Here is a 13,607-nt window from a genome sequence, read left to right on the forward strand (position 1 = left end):
CAGTAGAGTGCTTACAGCAGTCAAAAATGAAATCCCATACCTGTACACTTCTTTAGGACTGGAAGTGTTTTTGCAACCACAGCTATTGCAATCGAATGCCATACAAATAAGGCATGCAAGTTTAAGGCACCTCAGCATTGGCTTCATTTATCTGCCCACAGAAGCTACATTCATCTCTTATACTGTCTATGGTACCACCATAAGGGGGGTGGTGTTATGTCCAGTTGGATCTCATGGTAGCAGTGTTGTATCACTGTTCCAGTGTAAAACCCAATACCGTGGGAAGAAATACAGAAATACATAGAGAAATGTACCGTGTTTAGTTTAAAAGCTGGTTCCAAAGCTTGCTGCAACCTGGAATCTGTAATCAAGTGTGTGGTCAACCTCTTCATCTAACTTGTTAACATATTGGGTACTCTGTGAAGGTGTGCACGCTTGTATATTGACTCTACATAACTCTTTAAACATAAAACAGGCACTTTTGTTAAATTACAGCTTAGTCACTCCAGTAAAACGCTGTGTAAGAGAGGTGTTCCAGGTTTTCCAGGTTATTTTGGATTTAATGAGGAATAAAGTTCACATGAAGAGAAACAGTTTGACTCTGGGCTGCTAACAATTACAAACCTAGTCTGAAAATAACAACAAGAGCTGCATTGTGTTATCTGGTGGGAAACATGTGGGTGGTTTTACCCATGTGAAAGTGTAAGTGTGTGTAGTCTACTTGAGATCAACTAAATCAGCAGCAGGGGGGGTTTCCACTGTCACTAAACAAACTGCTGGTATCGGTCTATTTTAAAATCAGGTTGTGTGTGTGCTGAAGCCTCTTAGTGTAGTATTATGGAAAACACCTGAATATCTGTAATTCTATGCAAATCACTGAAGCGTGTGCATGTCAGCAGAAACTAGATAATGCATGTTTTTCCATGTCCCACACCTGACTGGGCAGGTGGTATGGTCTATGCAGCTGATGCAGGAGAGCGGGCATCTTGCTCTGACCATTTCATATTAAATAAATGCCACTTTTTCAATATTCCTGCCCAAATATGTTGTTCTTTAGCATCTATTTTAAGAATTCCTGGTTCAAAATAACAAGAATTCACTCATTTCAGCCTGGTTAAGGTTGCAGGTTGATGCAATCTTTCTCATCGGTGCCATCAGAGAGAGGTCTAAGCCGTCTAAAAATAATTCTGCAGCAAGAAAATTCACAAAGAGCTATCTTCAGACGCAAGAACAGAACAAAGTGTTCTGGCAGAGATCATCCGACCTCCACAGATCTCACCACCATGGAGTCAGTCTGGATTACATGAAAACAGAAGACACTGAGACACGCCTAAGTTCTCCAAAAGTGATTTTCCACTCGCTGTTCCAGGAACATTAATTTCCCCCCCGAAAAAACTAATGTTCTGGAACTTTCCGGGGAGTGAAAGTTCATCCAGCACATTGTGATTAGCATTTTCACAGCAGGGGTAAAGTCCCGGGAAGATTAAATTCATTAGTTTGCTGGCATTTCAAAGGTGCAGTTTGTCTCAAATTTTGAGTGTTGTCTTCTGCAAAAATCAACCAAAAGGGTCAGACTTTAAACCTCCTGGGCGTCTCCATTCGAGTTATTGTTGGGCAGAAAGTAAAAGAAAAACAAACATGGTTTGGGTAAAAAAAAAAGATAACCCTGAAGTTTTCTGATGAGATATAATCCCCTTATGTGCTGCATTGTATATCACATAAGCCAAATCAAAACAAATCTGCTCGCTCTGAAGGAGCAGATGACCAGAGCTGTTTGCCTGATGTTTGTGCGTTTGTGTCTTCCTACAGACTTGGCTGATCTTCCTCTGGTGAAGTTCGATTTCTCCTGTAACAAAGTGTCCACCATCCCAGTGTGTTACAGGAAGATGAAACAGCTCCAGACTCTCCAGTTAGAAAACAATCCACTGCAGAGTCCACCCGCACAGGTACATAAACAAACACACACACACTTTTGTCTTAATGTACTTTATATCTTCCACTATTCTTTGTGTCTGAGTCATGATTCGACATAAATTCTTGGTGCACATCTCTGAAAATTAAACCTACTTTATTTTTTTAGATACCATCCTAATATAAGAAACAGACATTCATAATAAATTTATATTTTTAAATGTATCATTTCAGCTTAATGTTCCTGCACAGGGCTATTATCTGGCCATTACAGCAATCATCATGATCATAGCAGCATAGCAGCAGTATTGCAATAGGTAGTATAAAGCTATGTACCTGCTTTTGGAAATGTTAAGCACGAGCAGCTGCAAGAGCTAAAAAAAGACACAAGTGACTCAGCAGTCTTTGTGAATAAAGGCTGAAATGATGTAGAAAACAAAGCAAAGCTGGACTTTTACTTGATGCTGATTTGAGTCCCTTTTCCTCCCATTATTCAGATCTGTATAAAGGGCAAAGTTCACATATTCAAGTATCTGAGCATTGAGGCGTGTCGCAGCGAGAAGATGCCTGACTCTCTCTACCTGCCTGTCATGGGGCGAATCAACTTATCAAGGCCCACCACTGGCAGGTCAGTTACCGTGGTATCACACAGCTGGGGGGGATTATCTTCTCTTCATTATCAGCGTCTGCTCTTGTAGTGCAGTTAGACTGTACGTCTTTGACAACGTTCTGGTGTCGAAATGTCAATTCTTTATCATTAAAGTGAATAGGATTGCTAGCGGTTATGTAGCAATGCAATTTTTGTTGTTTTTTCATTAATGGTATTCTGGGTGAAAATAACAGAGCAAGATGTTGAGTCTATGTTGACTTGTGATGGCAGTGTTGCCTCATGGTTCCAGTACCTAAAACCAGACACAGTGATAGAACTGTTTCTGTTTGGCTTCTTGTCTGAGTAGCATGATGATACTGCAGCTAGTGATGGTTTTAGTTTTAAAGCTAAATGATGGGTTTCAAAATTAGCATGGGATGTAACCTGCAAGAATTCAGCGACTTAATTGTTTTCTTCCCCCTCCCAAAGTGTATAATCCGAGCTACAGTGGCTGCTGCAGGACAAACGTGCTTTAGTCAGCAAAAGAGCCATAGTGGCCACGGCTGGCCACCATGTGTCTGCTACCAATTGTGTAAAAAAGACATTTTTATATTTTCTAATATTTGAATAATAGCAACATGTAACAATAAATCAAAAAAAAGAAATACTTTTAAAAATAAATAAAAAGTGATATGTGTCCACTAAATATTTGCAGGGTTTAGCTTTTTTTTTTTTCCTTGAGTCACCTCAAAAAAAATCTGGTTAGGCTCAGTCTGCAGTTTACCTCAGCTGTCAATGCTGCGTGAGAAGTATCCGCTTCTATTTACTATGCAGGAGACTGTAAAACTTTGTGAAAGGGGTCTGATGAGTCAGTAAAGCTCACTTCTCTGTGATCACAGTGATATTGGTGTGAGTTTTTGAGGATATCCTGAACTTTTCTGTCAGTATGCGTTGCATGGTGTTGGTGAAAATTTCATTGAAGTGAGGCTAACATTGTTGGACTCCGAGGCTTAGCGAATAAACTCTTGTTACGATGTGAGAATATAAAAACTGTTTATCAGAGGGAAAGTGTTATTTCTAGGACACTTGACTCTGGCATTAGTAGGTGTGATGTTAGCTTAAAGCGATTGTTATGTAGCCAGCTTGTTCTTAGCTTTAAGGTTAGGGAGGAGAGGATGGACTTTGATCTGGATCTTTGTCTCTTTCCTTCGTGGTTTTGCTCCGTTGGTAAAACACAGGTATGATCTTTTATATCTTGAGTCTGAAGGTGCTGACGCAAAATAAAATTTGTCTACGAGTTCTGTTCTCCTTTGATGTACTAAGTTTATGAGAATGCATCATTTTGTCCTAAGAAATAATTACACACTTATTAATTTATATTTATGATTACAACATTTGTTTTATTAAGTGGCCTCAAAGAAATGACTGACTGTACCTTTAACCTGAACAAAGGTTTCTTTCAGTTTTGTTAACCTGACAAAGAGAAAGTATACTATATATAACTACTGACATGGCATAATGGAATAGAATAATCTTTTAATTGTCCCTCAGGGGAAATTTGGGTGTAACAGCAGCAAGAAAAAGCTATAATTTGACTCAAGTCGTAAAATCATGAACTTTTGAAGCTTTTTCTGTTTTTTGGTTCACATCTGAACTGTATTCCCAGTCCTGGAAATACTCAGTTTTATTGAGTATTAGTGTACAGGATACATCCACATCCCACTCCATCATTTGTTTCTAGAAAAGTTTAGGACATATGAGAAAACTAGCAAACAGAGAAAACATTTGAGACATTTGTTTCAAATTTTTGTGACTTTTAGGTTATTTATGAATGCTGTAAGTTGTTTTAAGCTTTGGACTGCCAAGATAGTTGCCAGAAGCACATTACATCACCCCAGGGCCATTATTTCGTATGGTTTTAACAACATTACACGTAGACAGAAACTGTCTGTGATCTGAGCTTGCTCAGTTTCTCAGCCTGTAGCCAAATCCTCCATTAGTCAGCTGAAACTGATCCTTTCTCCGGCTCCCAGCTGGGTAGCAGTGACAGACTGCCATCATACTGAAAGGTTTGTCCAAAATCTCATCACCGGTGTGTGAGATGTTCTCTGTGACTGATGAATAAAGGAATCGGGAGTGAATACAGGAAGAAAACATTTAAGTAGACAAAGGAATGAAAGACTACAATCCTTGAATGACCTAGTAAGGACATACAAAAAAAAGACTGCACATATCTCAGGGACAAAAGAAAGACTTGTTGAAGCAGTCAGAGAAATGGGTTGATGGACTGCACACAGTGATACAAAGAAAAGAAAAAGAAGTGAGCTAAACAGAGTGAATAACAATACAAACAGGAAGCAATGTAAAAAGAAAGAAATTGACAGATGAAACAATGGTAGGAATACAAACTAACAAACAAACAACCCCTGCAGTGCTGGCCACCTATAAACTAATACTCATTGCAGCACAGGAACAAGCTCTGAGCACAAGATCCATATTACACCAGGTAAGACCCCATGTGCAGGCTGTGTAAAGATGCCCCTGAGACAATCCAGCACATAACAGCAGGTTGCAAGATGCTATCAGGCAGAACATACATAGAACGCCATAACCAAGTGGCCAGCATAGTATACAGAAACATCTGTGCCAAGTATGGCCTGGAGATCTCGAGGTCAAAATGGGAGACGCTCCCTAGGGTGGTCGAAAAATGACCAAGCTAAGATCCTGTGGGACTTGCAGATACAGGAGGGCAAAATGGTAATGGCTAACAAGCAGAGGAAGACAGCTGTAGTGATAGCTGTAGAAGATGTGGAGGATGAAGGTAACGGTGGTCCCAGTGGTAATCATAGCACTAGGTGCGGTGACTCCCAAGCTAGGCGAGTGGCTCCAGCAGGTCCCGGGAACAACATCTGAGATCTCTGTCCAGAAGTGCGCAGTCCTAGGAACACCAAAGATACTGGACTCTCAAGCTCCCAGGTCTCTGGCAGAGGACAGTTTTGCCTGGTTACGCAAATTAGCATTAAGGCCTTTACACACAGTTTCAAACTTATACACAGGGTGGGCCATTTATATGGATACACCGTAATAACATGGGAATTGTTGGTGATATTAAAGTCCTGTTTGTGGCACATTAGTATATGTGAGGGGGCAAACTCCTCAAGATGGGTAGTGACCATGGTGGCCATTTAGAAGTCGGCCATCTTGGATACAACTTTTGTTTTTTCAATAGGAAGAGGGCCATGTGACACATCAAACTTACTGGTAATGTCACAAGAAAAACAATGGTGTGCTTGATTTCAACGTAACTTTATTCTTTCATGAGTTATTTACAAGTTTCTGACCTCTGCCAGGGACAAACAGAGACTGCAGCGTGTTGTGCGCTCTGCTGAGAAGGTGATTGGCTGCAGACTCCCATCTCTGCAGGACCTGTACACCTCCAGGACACTGCGGCGTGCAGCCCGGATCTCAGCTGACCCTTCTCACCCTGGACACAGTCTGTTTGACCTGCTCCCCTCAGGCAGGAGGCTCCGGTCCATTCGCACCAGAACCTCTCGCCACAAGAACAGTTTCTTCCCCTCTGCTGTTGGACACATGAACAATAACCACACGACTGTCCCCGCCACTAACACATGACCCTACGCTGTGTCACTGCATCATTTCATGTTTGGCACTGATCACCACCTGCACTCATGTATATATCTTTCTACGTAGCACTCATAATTCTTATTCTCATGTATATATCTCATGTATATCGCATGCACCACCTGCACTCATGTATATATCTTTCTACGTAGCACTCATAATTCTTATTCTCATGTATATATCTCATGTATATCGCATGCACATATCTTTCTTTCTACATAGCACTTTAATTCTCATTGTCTGCACTGAAGCACCGCAGCAATTTCCTAATGTTGTAAACCTCAACATCTGGCAATAAACCCATTCTGATTCTGATTCTGATTCTGACTTAGAAAATGTGTTCAATGCCCATTGGGTTGGATTGTCAATGCAACCCTCTTCTCCCACTCTTCACACACTGATAGCAACACCGCAGTAGAAATGCCAGCACAGGAATCCAGTATCCGTAGTTTCAGGTGCTGCACATCTCGTATCTTCACACCATAGACAATTGCCTTCAGATGACCCCAAAGATAAAAGTCTAAGGGGGTCAGATCGGGAGACCTTGGGGGCCATTCAACTGGCCCACGACGACCAATCCACTTTCTAGGAAACTGTTCATCTAGGAATGCTCGGACCTGGCACCCATAATGTGGTGGTGCACCATCTTGCTGGAAAAACTCAGGGAACGTGCCAGCTTCAGTGCATAAAGAGGGAAACACATCATCATGTAGCAATTTCAAATATCCAGTGGCCTTGAGGTTTCCATTGATGAAGAATGGACCCACTATCGTTGTACCCCATATACCACACCAAACCATCACTTTTGTTGTTCCAACAGTCTTGGAGGGATCCATCCAATGTGGGATAGTGTCAGACCAATAGCGGTAGTTTTGTTTGTTAACTTCACCATTCACATAAAAGTTTGCCTCATCACTGAACAAAATCTTCTGCGTGAAGTGAGGGTCATCCACGTTGAGATGCTGCAGTAGCTGGAGTTTGTAAGGGTGCCATTTGTGAGTAGCTAATATCCGCCGAAGGTATGTTCGACTAATGCCTCTCTCCAGTGACATGCAGCGAGTGCTACGCTTCGGGCTCTTGCTGAATGAAGCTAGGACAGCCACTGATGTTTCTTCATTAGTGACAGTTTTCTTGCGTCCACATTTTGGCAAATCCAACACTGAACCAGTTTCACGAAACTTAGCAAGCAGTTTGCTGACTGTAGCATGGGAGATGGGTGGTCTCGTAGGGTGTCTTGCATTGAAATCTGCTGCAATGACCCGGTTACTGCGTTCACCAGATATCAACACAATTTCGATCTGCTCCTCACGTGTTAACCTCTTCGACATGTCAATGGCTGTGAACAAAGAGAAACTTGTAAATAACTCATGAAAGAATAAAGTTACATTGAAACCAAGCACACCATTGTTTTTCTTGTGACATTACCAGTAAGTTTGATGTGTCACATGGCCCTCTTCCTATTGAAAAAACAAAAGTTGTATCCAAGATGGCCGACTTCTAAATGGCCACCATGGTCACCACCCATCTTGAGGAGTTTGCCCCCTCACATATACTAATGTGCCACAAACAGGACTTTAATATCACCAACCATTCCCATTTTATCACGGTGTTATTACGGTGTATCCATATAAATGGCCCACCCTGTACACAGTTAAAGCGTTGTTTCTTTGTGAGAAAATTCATCTTTTGAAAAAATGCAATGTGGAAAAAATGAAGTTGACATCAAGCGATGATGAGCTGGTCCTGATGTTTCTAAACAAGAAAAGGAAGAAACAGAGATTCTGGGTTCATCCGGTTCTCATGGGGCAGCAGCAGCAAGGAGAATTTCATGGTTTGATCCTGCACTTGAAGTTTTGTCATGACCGCTTTCATACATATTTTAGGATGTTGGTGGCACAGTTTGAACTCTTGTTGGCAGAGTAGGGAACAACATCTGAGGAGGCAGAGAAATCATGTCAGACAGTCGATTGACCCGGAATCTAGCTGTGTGTCTGAGGTAAAACTGTATTATGAAACTGGAACAGTACTCACATCTACAGAGTACAGTATAGAATGAATTTATGTCATTTCATCCATCCTCCAATCCAAAGTCGGGGGATTACCAAAGGCTTTAGGATTAAGGACTTCTAGTTTGTCTAACCCAAGCGATGTAATGTCAAAAAGCAAAGGAATAAAGAATAAAATATTTAAAAAGCTGGTGGGCAACTGGTGAGGGTTGGAGGGAAGTACGGTAAAAACAGAAATACATAGGAAATAAAAATTCTGCCTCTTCAGGTCCTTCAACACTCAGCTTCAGCTGAGTTGTTTTTCCTGCCCACATGAAACTCTCCCAGGATGTGGGCAGGAAAAACAGTTTCTGTTCTCCTGTAGTTCACACAGACTCTACACTTACATGTAAATCAGGTTTTCCTTTAGCTTTCATTCTTGTTCATGCTTTTGTCACTTGTCTTCTTGATTTCTTTGATTAAATAAACTCCACATGACACACAAGATAAAAGCATCAGCAACATCCAAGGTATGAAGGGGTGACCTAGAGGGAGCGCTGATATTGTGTGGATATAGAGTCCATACATATAAAACGCCAGAACAGAAACCAGACTGACAAACTACAGCACTGCAACAGGTCTGCTTTCTCTTTCTCTGACGGTTAGTAATTTTCAGATTGGTTTTAAGCTCATCATTTGTTGCAGCTGTCATGCTTTGCTGTTTGGCAGATTTCCCCCCCCATTTTATTTCTGCTGTAAAGACGTTGGGAAAAGCTGTAAACTCTTTAATGCCATCAAGTTGAGGATTCTGACTTGTCTGTCTATGGGAATTAATTTGGTTTTGGAACCACCTAAAGTGGCCACTCCAGAAATAACTACCGTATATTTCGGACCGTATATAAGGCGCACCAGATTATAAGCAAAACAAAACAGTCAGATAAGTCGAACTTTACTCCACTCATTCTTCTTGCATTGATTCATTAATGTTGAATTCTCTCTGCTGCTCTTTTCCCATGATGTTGCAGTGTATTAATGACTAATCTGGTATTGTGGATGGATTTTCTCAGTTGTTCTCCTGACTGAAGTTTGGTCCGTTTGTATCATCCTGCCATGTGATTGCTTTTGTCCCTAACCATCAGGAACCCTCACGTTAACTTTTATCGAGTGGAAAAATGTTAGTGTTCATCCTCCAGCTTCACTGTGTTTATGTTATACTAACATAGCTGTGTCACTAGCGATCACGTAGCAAATCATTATATACCAGCTAGCCCAATTTCAATAACCCTACAAACGTCACTGCTGTTTAGTTTTCTGTCTTCATTCATGTTGGAAGTGATAGCAGAGCTGTACGTTTTAATTTTTTCAGAAATCTCTCAGTCAGAACATGCAATATCATGTTTAGGTGGAAACTAGCGAGCTAACTTCCTGCTAACTTTTAACTCCGTTAAATTTAATAACTTCTATTTTCATGGATGCCTGGATGTTTTAACTTAATTGTTACACCTGGTAAAATAATGCTCCGACAATTCATCAAGCGGTGCGCCTTCATAGCTTACCAAAGTAATACTAAAACATTTTTTGGCAGATCTTTGAGTGCTGTGTACCACATAAAAGCAGTTCGAGGTCAGTAAGCACAACCACTGTCGAGTAAGCACTGTAGATTTTTGAGAAAATTAAAGGTTTTTAAGTGCGCCTTATAGTGTGGGAATATGTTAACCCCCCCCCCCCCCCCCCCCCCCCAAACCCAGTAAGTTGCTTATTGGTTTATACGTTAATATGTCAGTTTTTTGGCTCCATATATTTTCAATTAATACCAGAAAACAGCACCGCCTGCTGATTGGCATTCCATCGATAATCGATTGCATTTAGATTCAATACACAGTTGGTGACGTCACTGATTTTATGGGAAATGAACTGGTACTTATAGTGGTTTCCATTCTAACTGAGCACTCAAAAGTGCTTTATGCTACAGCCTCACCCATTCGGACACACACTTTTATCTCACACTGATAGATGCATCAGGGGCAACTCAGGGTTCAGTATCCTGCTCGAGGATACTTTGGCATGCAGACTGGAGAAGTGCAGAGCGGAACCACCAATCTTTGAATTGGTAGACGAGCCGTTTTTGATTGGCTGTGTTTTCCATGCAGGGTTACTGAAATTAGACCAATCCCTGACTTTGACAAGCTATGATTCTGAAAGACAGATATGCTAAAGTTCAACTTCATATTTATTTTAACAGAAGTCTTCTATTCCTGCTCTATGATTTCTTCTTAGTCGTCTTCTGTGATCCTCAAATGCTTCCGATTCTTTTTTCGTCTTTCACTGAAACATTATTACAAGCCATCACTCTGAATTTGTTGTTTCTCAGCTTTGTTTTTCATAAACATGCAATGCCACTTTCACTCAAAAAAAGGCTGTGGATAATAAATTAGTACGCTTCTGTGAGGTGCAGTCGTTTGCCGTCTCACTCCAGAGGAAGCTGAGAACAGAGTGATGCTATTTTTAAAACCCCATTAATACGATGACCTTAAACAGAGCTAGATAAAAATGAAACCCAGCATGGCTCCGTTTATGGTTTACCAAATGAAGAAAGAGTGCCCCGCCAAAGTAAAACAACACAGTCCAAGTTCCAGATCTGCTCATAGCATTTGCTTATGATGGCATATTTTTTTGGCTATTACACGAGTTTTAGTCTTTTAGTGACATGATGAGGATGTCAGGGGGTCAGAGGTCACAGAGAGATGGATGAACCCTAATTTGTCTCAGACTTAAAGTGACCTGTGTGGGCTATTATGAAGCAACTGCACTTGTAGAATCATGATCAAGGAGATGAGAGGAGAGGAGCGACACTGTTGCTCACAGAAGGGTTATTAGAAAATGCTGTGTGTGCGCGTGTGTGTGTGTGTGTGTGTGTGTGTGTGTGTGTGTGTGAGCGAGCAATTCCAGTGCCTCATTATTGTTCAGTTGCTTGGAGACTGCCACAGGCCAGTGTTCACACGGCCAATTAAAGTTCCCCAGATGCCCTTGTATTTGACTCCTGTGTGTTTTCTAAAACACTGATTTTTAAAACCTTTTTTCAGATCTTCCCTTGATCAAATAGGGATGTTTTATCACAATAGAACAAATATATTCTATTTGTTCTATTATGAATAAATAATAAACATAATAGAATTTGTTTAATAATGCTTTAGATTTCAATATTATACAGAGTATGACAGGTCAGTTTGTTTAAGAAAAGTCTTACAGAAAAAGTTGATTTAAACTCTATTTGAAGGCTTACACCTTATTATTATTATTATTATTATTATTATTATTATTATTATTTTAACTATCATATTAACCACTCAATGAGCTTCTTTATTGTTTAATATTATTTTAGGCTTCCTCTGTCTGATCGCATCAAGTCGTTCTATTCATAGGCCAGAAAAAAAGCACTTAACTGTCTAAGTAATATAAAACATTAAGGAAGCTATGACTTTAAATCAATGAAGGATTAAGTATAGGAACTTCATGCCATCCATGGGGCTTAATAGAAAGCTTGGCAGTGAAAAACATGTGACATTGGATTGTTTAAGGTCCTAAATTAAATTTTGCGTCCTAAGGTTCAGAAACTTTGCTTAGGCTGCTGCCCCCGCGACCCGGCCCCGGACAAAGCGGATGAAAATGGATGGATGGATGGATGGTTCAGAAACTTTGTACATAAGTTTTTACCCCTCAGCTGTAAAAGGCTGATGGAGTATTCTTGTCACTCCACCGGGCAGGCTGGGCGGGCAGAGTGAAAACCTAACCTAAATTTGTGAATGAGATAACTTGAGAATGAGGCAGTGTAGGAGCTTCAGATTGATACCATAGGTGTGTCTACAAAATAAATCTTGAACACGTTTGAATTGCAAAGTTCAAGTTTCATTGAAATCTTGTGAACCCAATAACTCCAGAATGAGCTTGAAATCAATAACACAGGCACGTTTACAAATCATCTCAGACTACTCTGAATCTCTGTGACATGAACCTAAAGTGAAAGGTCAAAGTTCAAGTTTTCTGAAAATCTTGTGAATGCGATAACTCGAGAAGAAGGTAATGTAGGATTTTCAAACTGATGCCATAGGGGTGTCTACATAGCAGGCTGAGCTGTACTACTGGTGGTTCAGATGGGTCTCTCTTTAGTCCTGTCACCTCAAGAATTTCTCCTCATTACACATTCGGCTGTCTTTACATGTGTAAAGTTAAAGAATGCCGAGAAGATGCATAAAAATACTAAATAAATTCCTGAAGAATACTTCAGGCCTGGGAGAGGGTACATGCAGACATGCAGTACAGTGATGGAAGTGAGGATGATGAAGGCTTTACTTTGTTTGCTGTGGTCTGTGTATTTCGGTTGTAGGTTTCATTTTTAAATGTTGATTGCAGTGACGTCAAAAAAAGTTTTTGTTTAACCGGCTTACACCTGTAGATGCCCTGAAACTTTCATGACAGCAGTTAAAGGTTAAATCCAAACAGCCAATCAGAATTTACACAGCAGTGTGAACGCAGCATGAGAAGCAGAGAGGGGAGGGGGAGCATTCTCTCTCTGTCTCCCTCTCTGTCATTGTGGCTCCCTTGCTCTTTGTCTCGCCTGTGCATACACACACACACACGCCTGCCTCCTGTGTGTGTGTCAGGTGTGTGACCTGTGTCTTGTGTCTGCAGTGTGGAAGACATGGAGCAGCAGAAGAAGCAGGACAGTGACTCAGGAGTCGGCAGCGACAACGGAGACAAGAGACTGTCTGCTACTGAGGTGTGTGTGTGTGTCTCTGCATCTGTGTGTCTCTGCATCTGTGTGTCTCTGCATCTGTGTGTCTGTGTGTGGGGGGGGATTTTGTACATTTGTACCAATATGACTGTAACATGTTCAAATATAGGTGTATAGTTATGTGTGTGTATGTATCCATGCACAAATATGCGTTAGACATGTACTTAATACACTCATCTTTACTCCTTTAATCCTCATTTTCTAATCACACCAGCTCATCGTTTTTTTCCTCTGTAAGTCGGTGTATCTGAGTGAGTGCGGTGACATTAAAAGACGGACCCGTTTAGACGTCACTCACTTTTTCTGCAAATTGTTATTTCTTTTGTGGACTTGTGAGTAAATGATTGTGAAAAATGGCAAAAAATGAATTGTTACATTTAACAGTAAATTGTTAAAGAGCATTATTTAAGATGAATTAATACAAAGTTGAAATAAATGACAAATAACTGAAAATTTTAATATTTGACTTTGAATTTGAGATTCTTCTGGATTTGGTCTTGAAATGAAATACTGTTAGAGCGGAGGCACTTTGGCCTCATCTTGTAATTAGGGGCAACTTAACGTTTAGTTGAAGTTATTTTCTTCATTTGAACTGATAAGCTAAAAGTTTTTCTGTCTTTCGTAGTCTTTATCCGTGCAGTGCAGAGGAATTTTGTAGGATTCTGTAAACTGACGTCACGTCGCATCA

General features: G+C 40.6%; 1 protein-coding gene across 6 annotated transcripts in view; it reads left to right on the plus strand.

Moving 5' to 3' along the window:
• The window catches only part of lrch1 (leucine-rich repeats and calponin homology (CH) domain containing 1), a 101,002-nt gene that overhangs the window by 52,635 nt on the left and 34,760 nt on the right, over window positions 1-13,607 (plus strand). For all 6 annotated transcript variants that reach the window (XM_082508509.1, XM_082508508.1, XM_082508511.1 and 3 more), the window contains exons 5-7: window positions 1,810-1,946; window positions 2,409-2,539; window positions 12,817-12,904. In XM_082508509.1, the coding sequence (XP_082364635.1) occupies window positions 1,810-1,946; window positions 2,409-2,539; window positions 12,817-12,904 (356 nt within the window). The remainder of the gene's footprint in view (window positions 1-1,809; window positions 1,947-2,408; window positions 2,540-12,816; window positions 12,905-13,607) is intronic.

The sequence above is a fragment of the Aulonocara stuartgranti genome, assembly GCF_965226115.1.
Source record: "Aulonocara stuartgranti genome assembly, chromosome: 16".
NCBI classification, from domain to species: Eukaryota; Metazoa; Chordata; class Actinopteri; order Cichliformes; family Cichlidae; genus Aulonocara; species Aulonocara stuartgranti.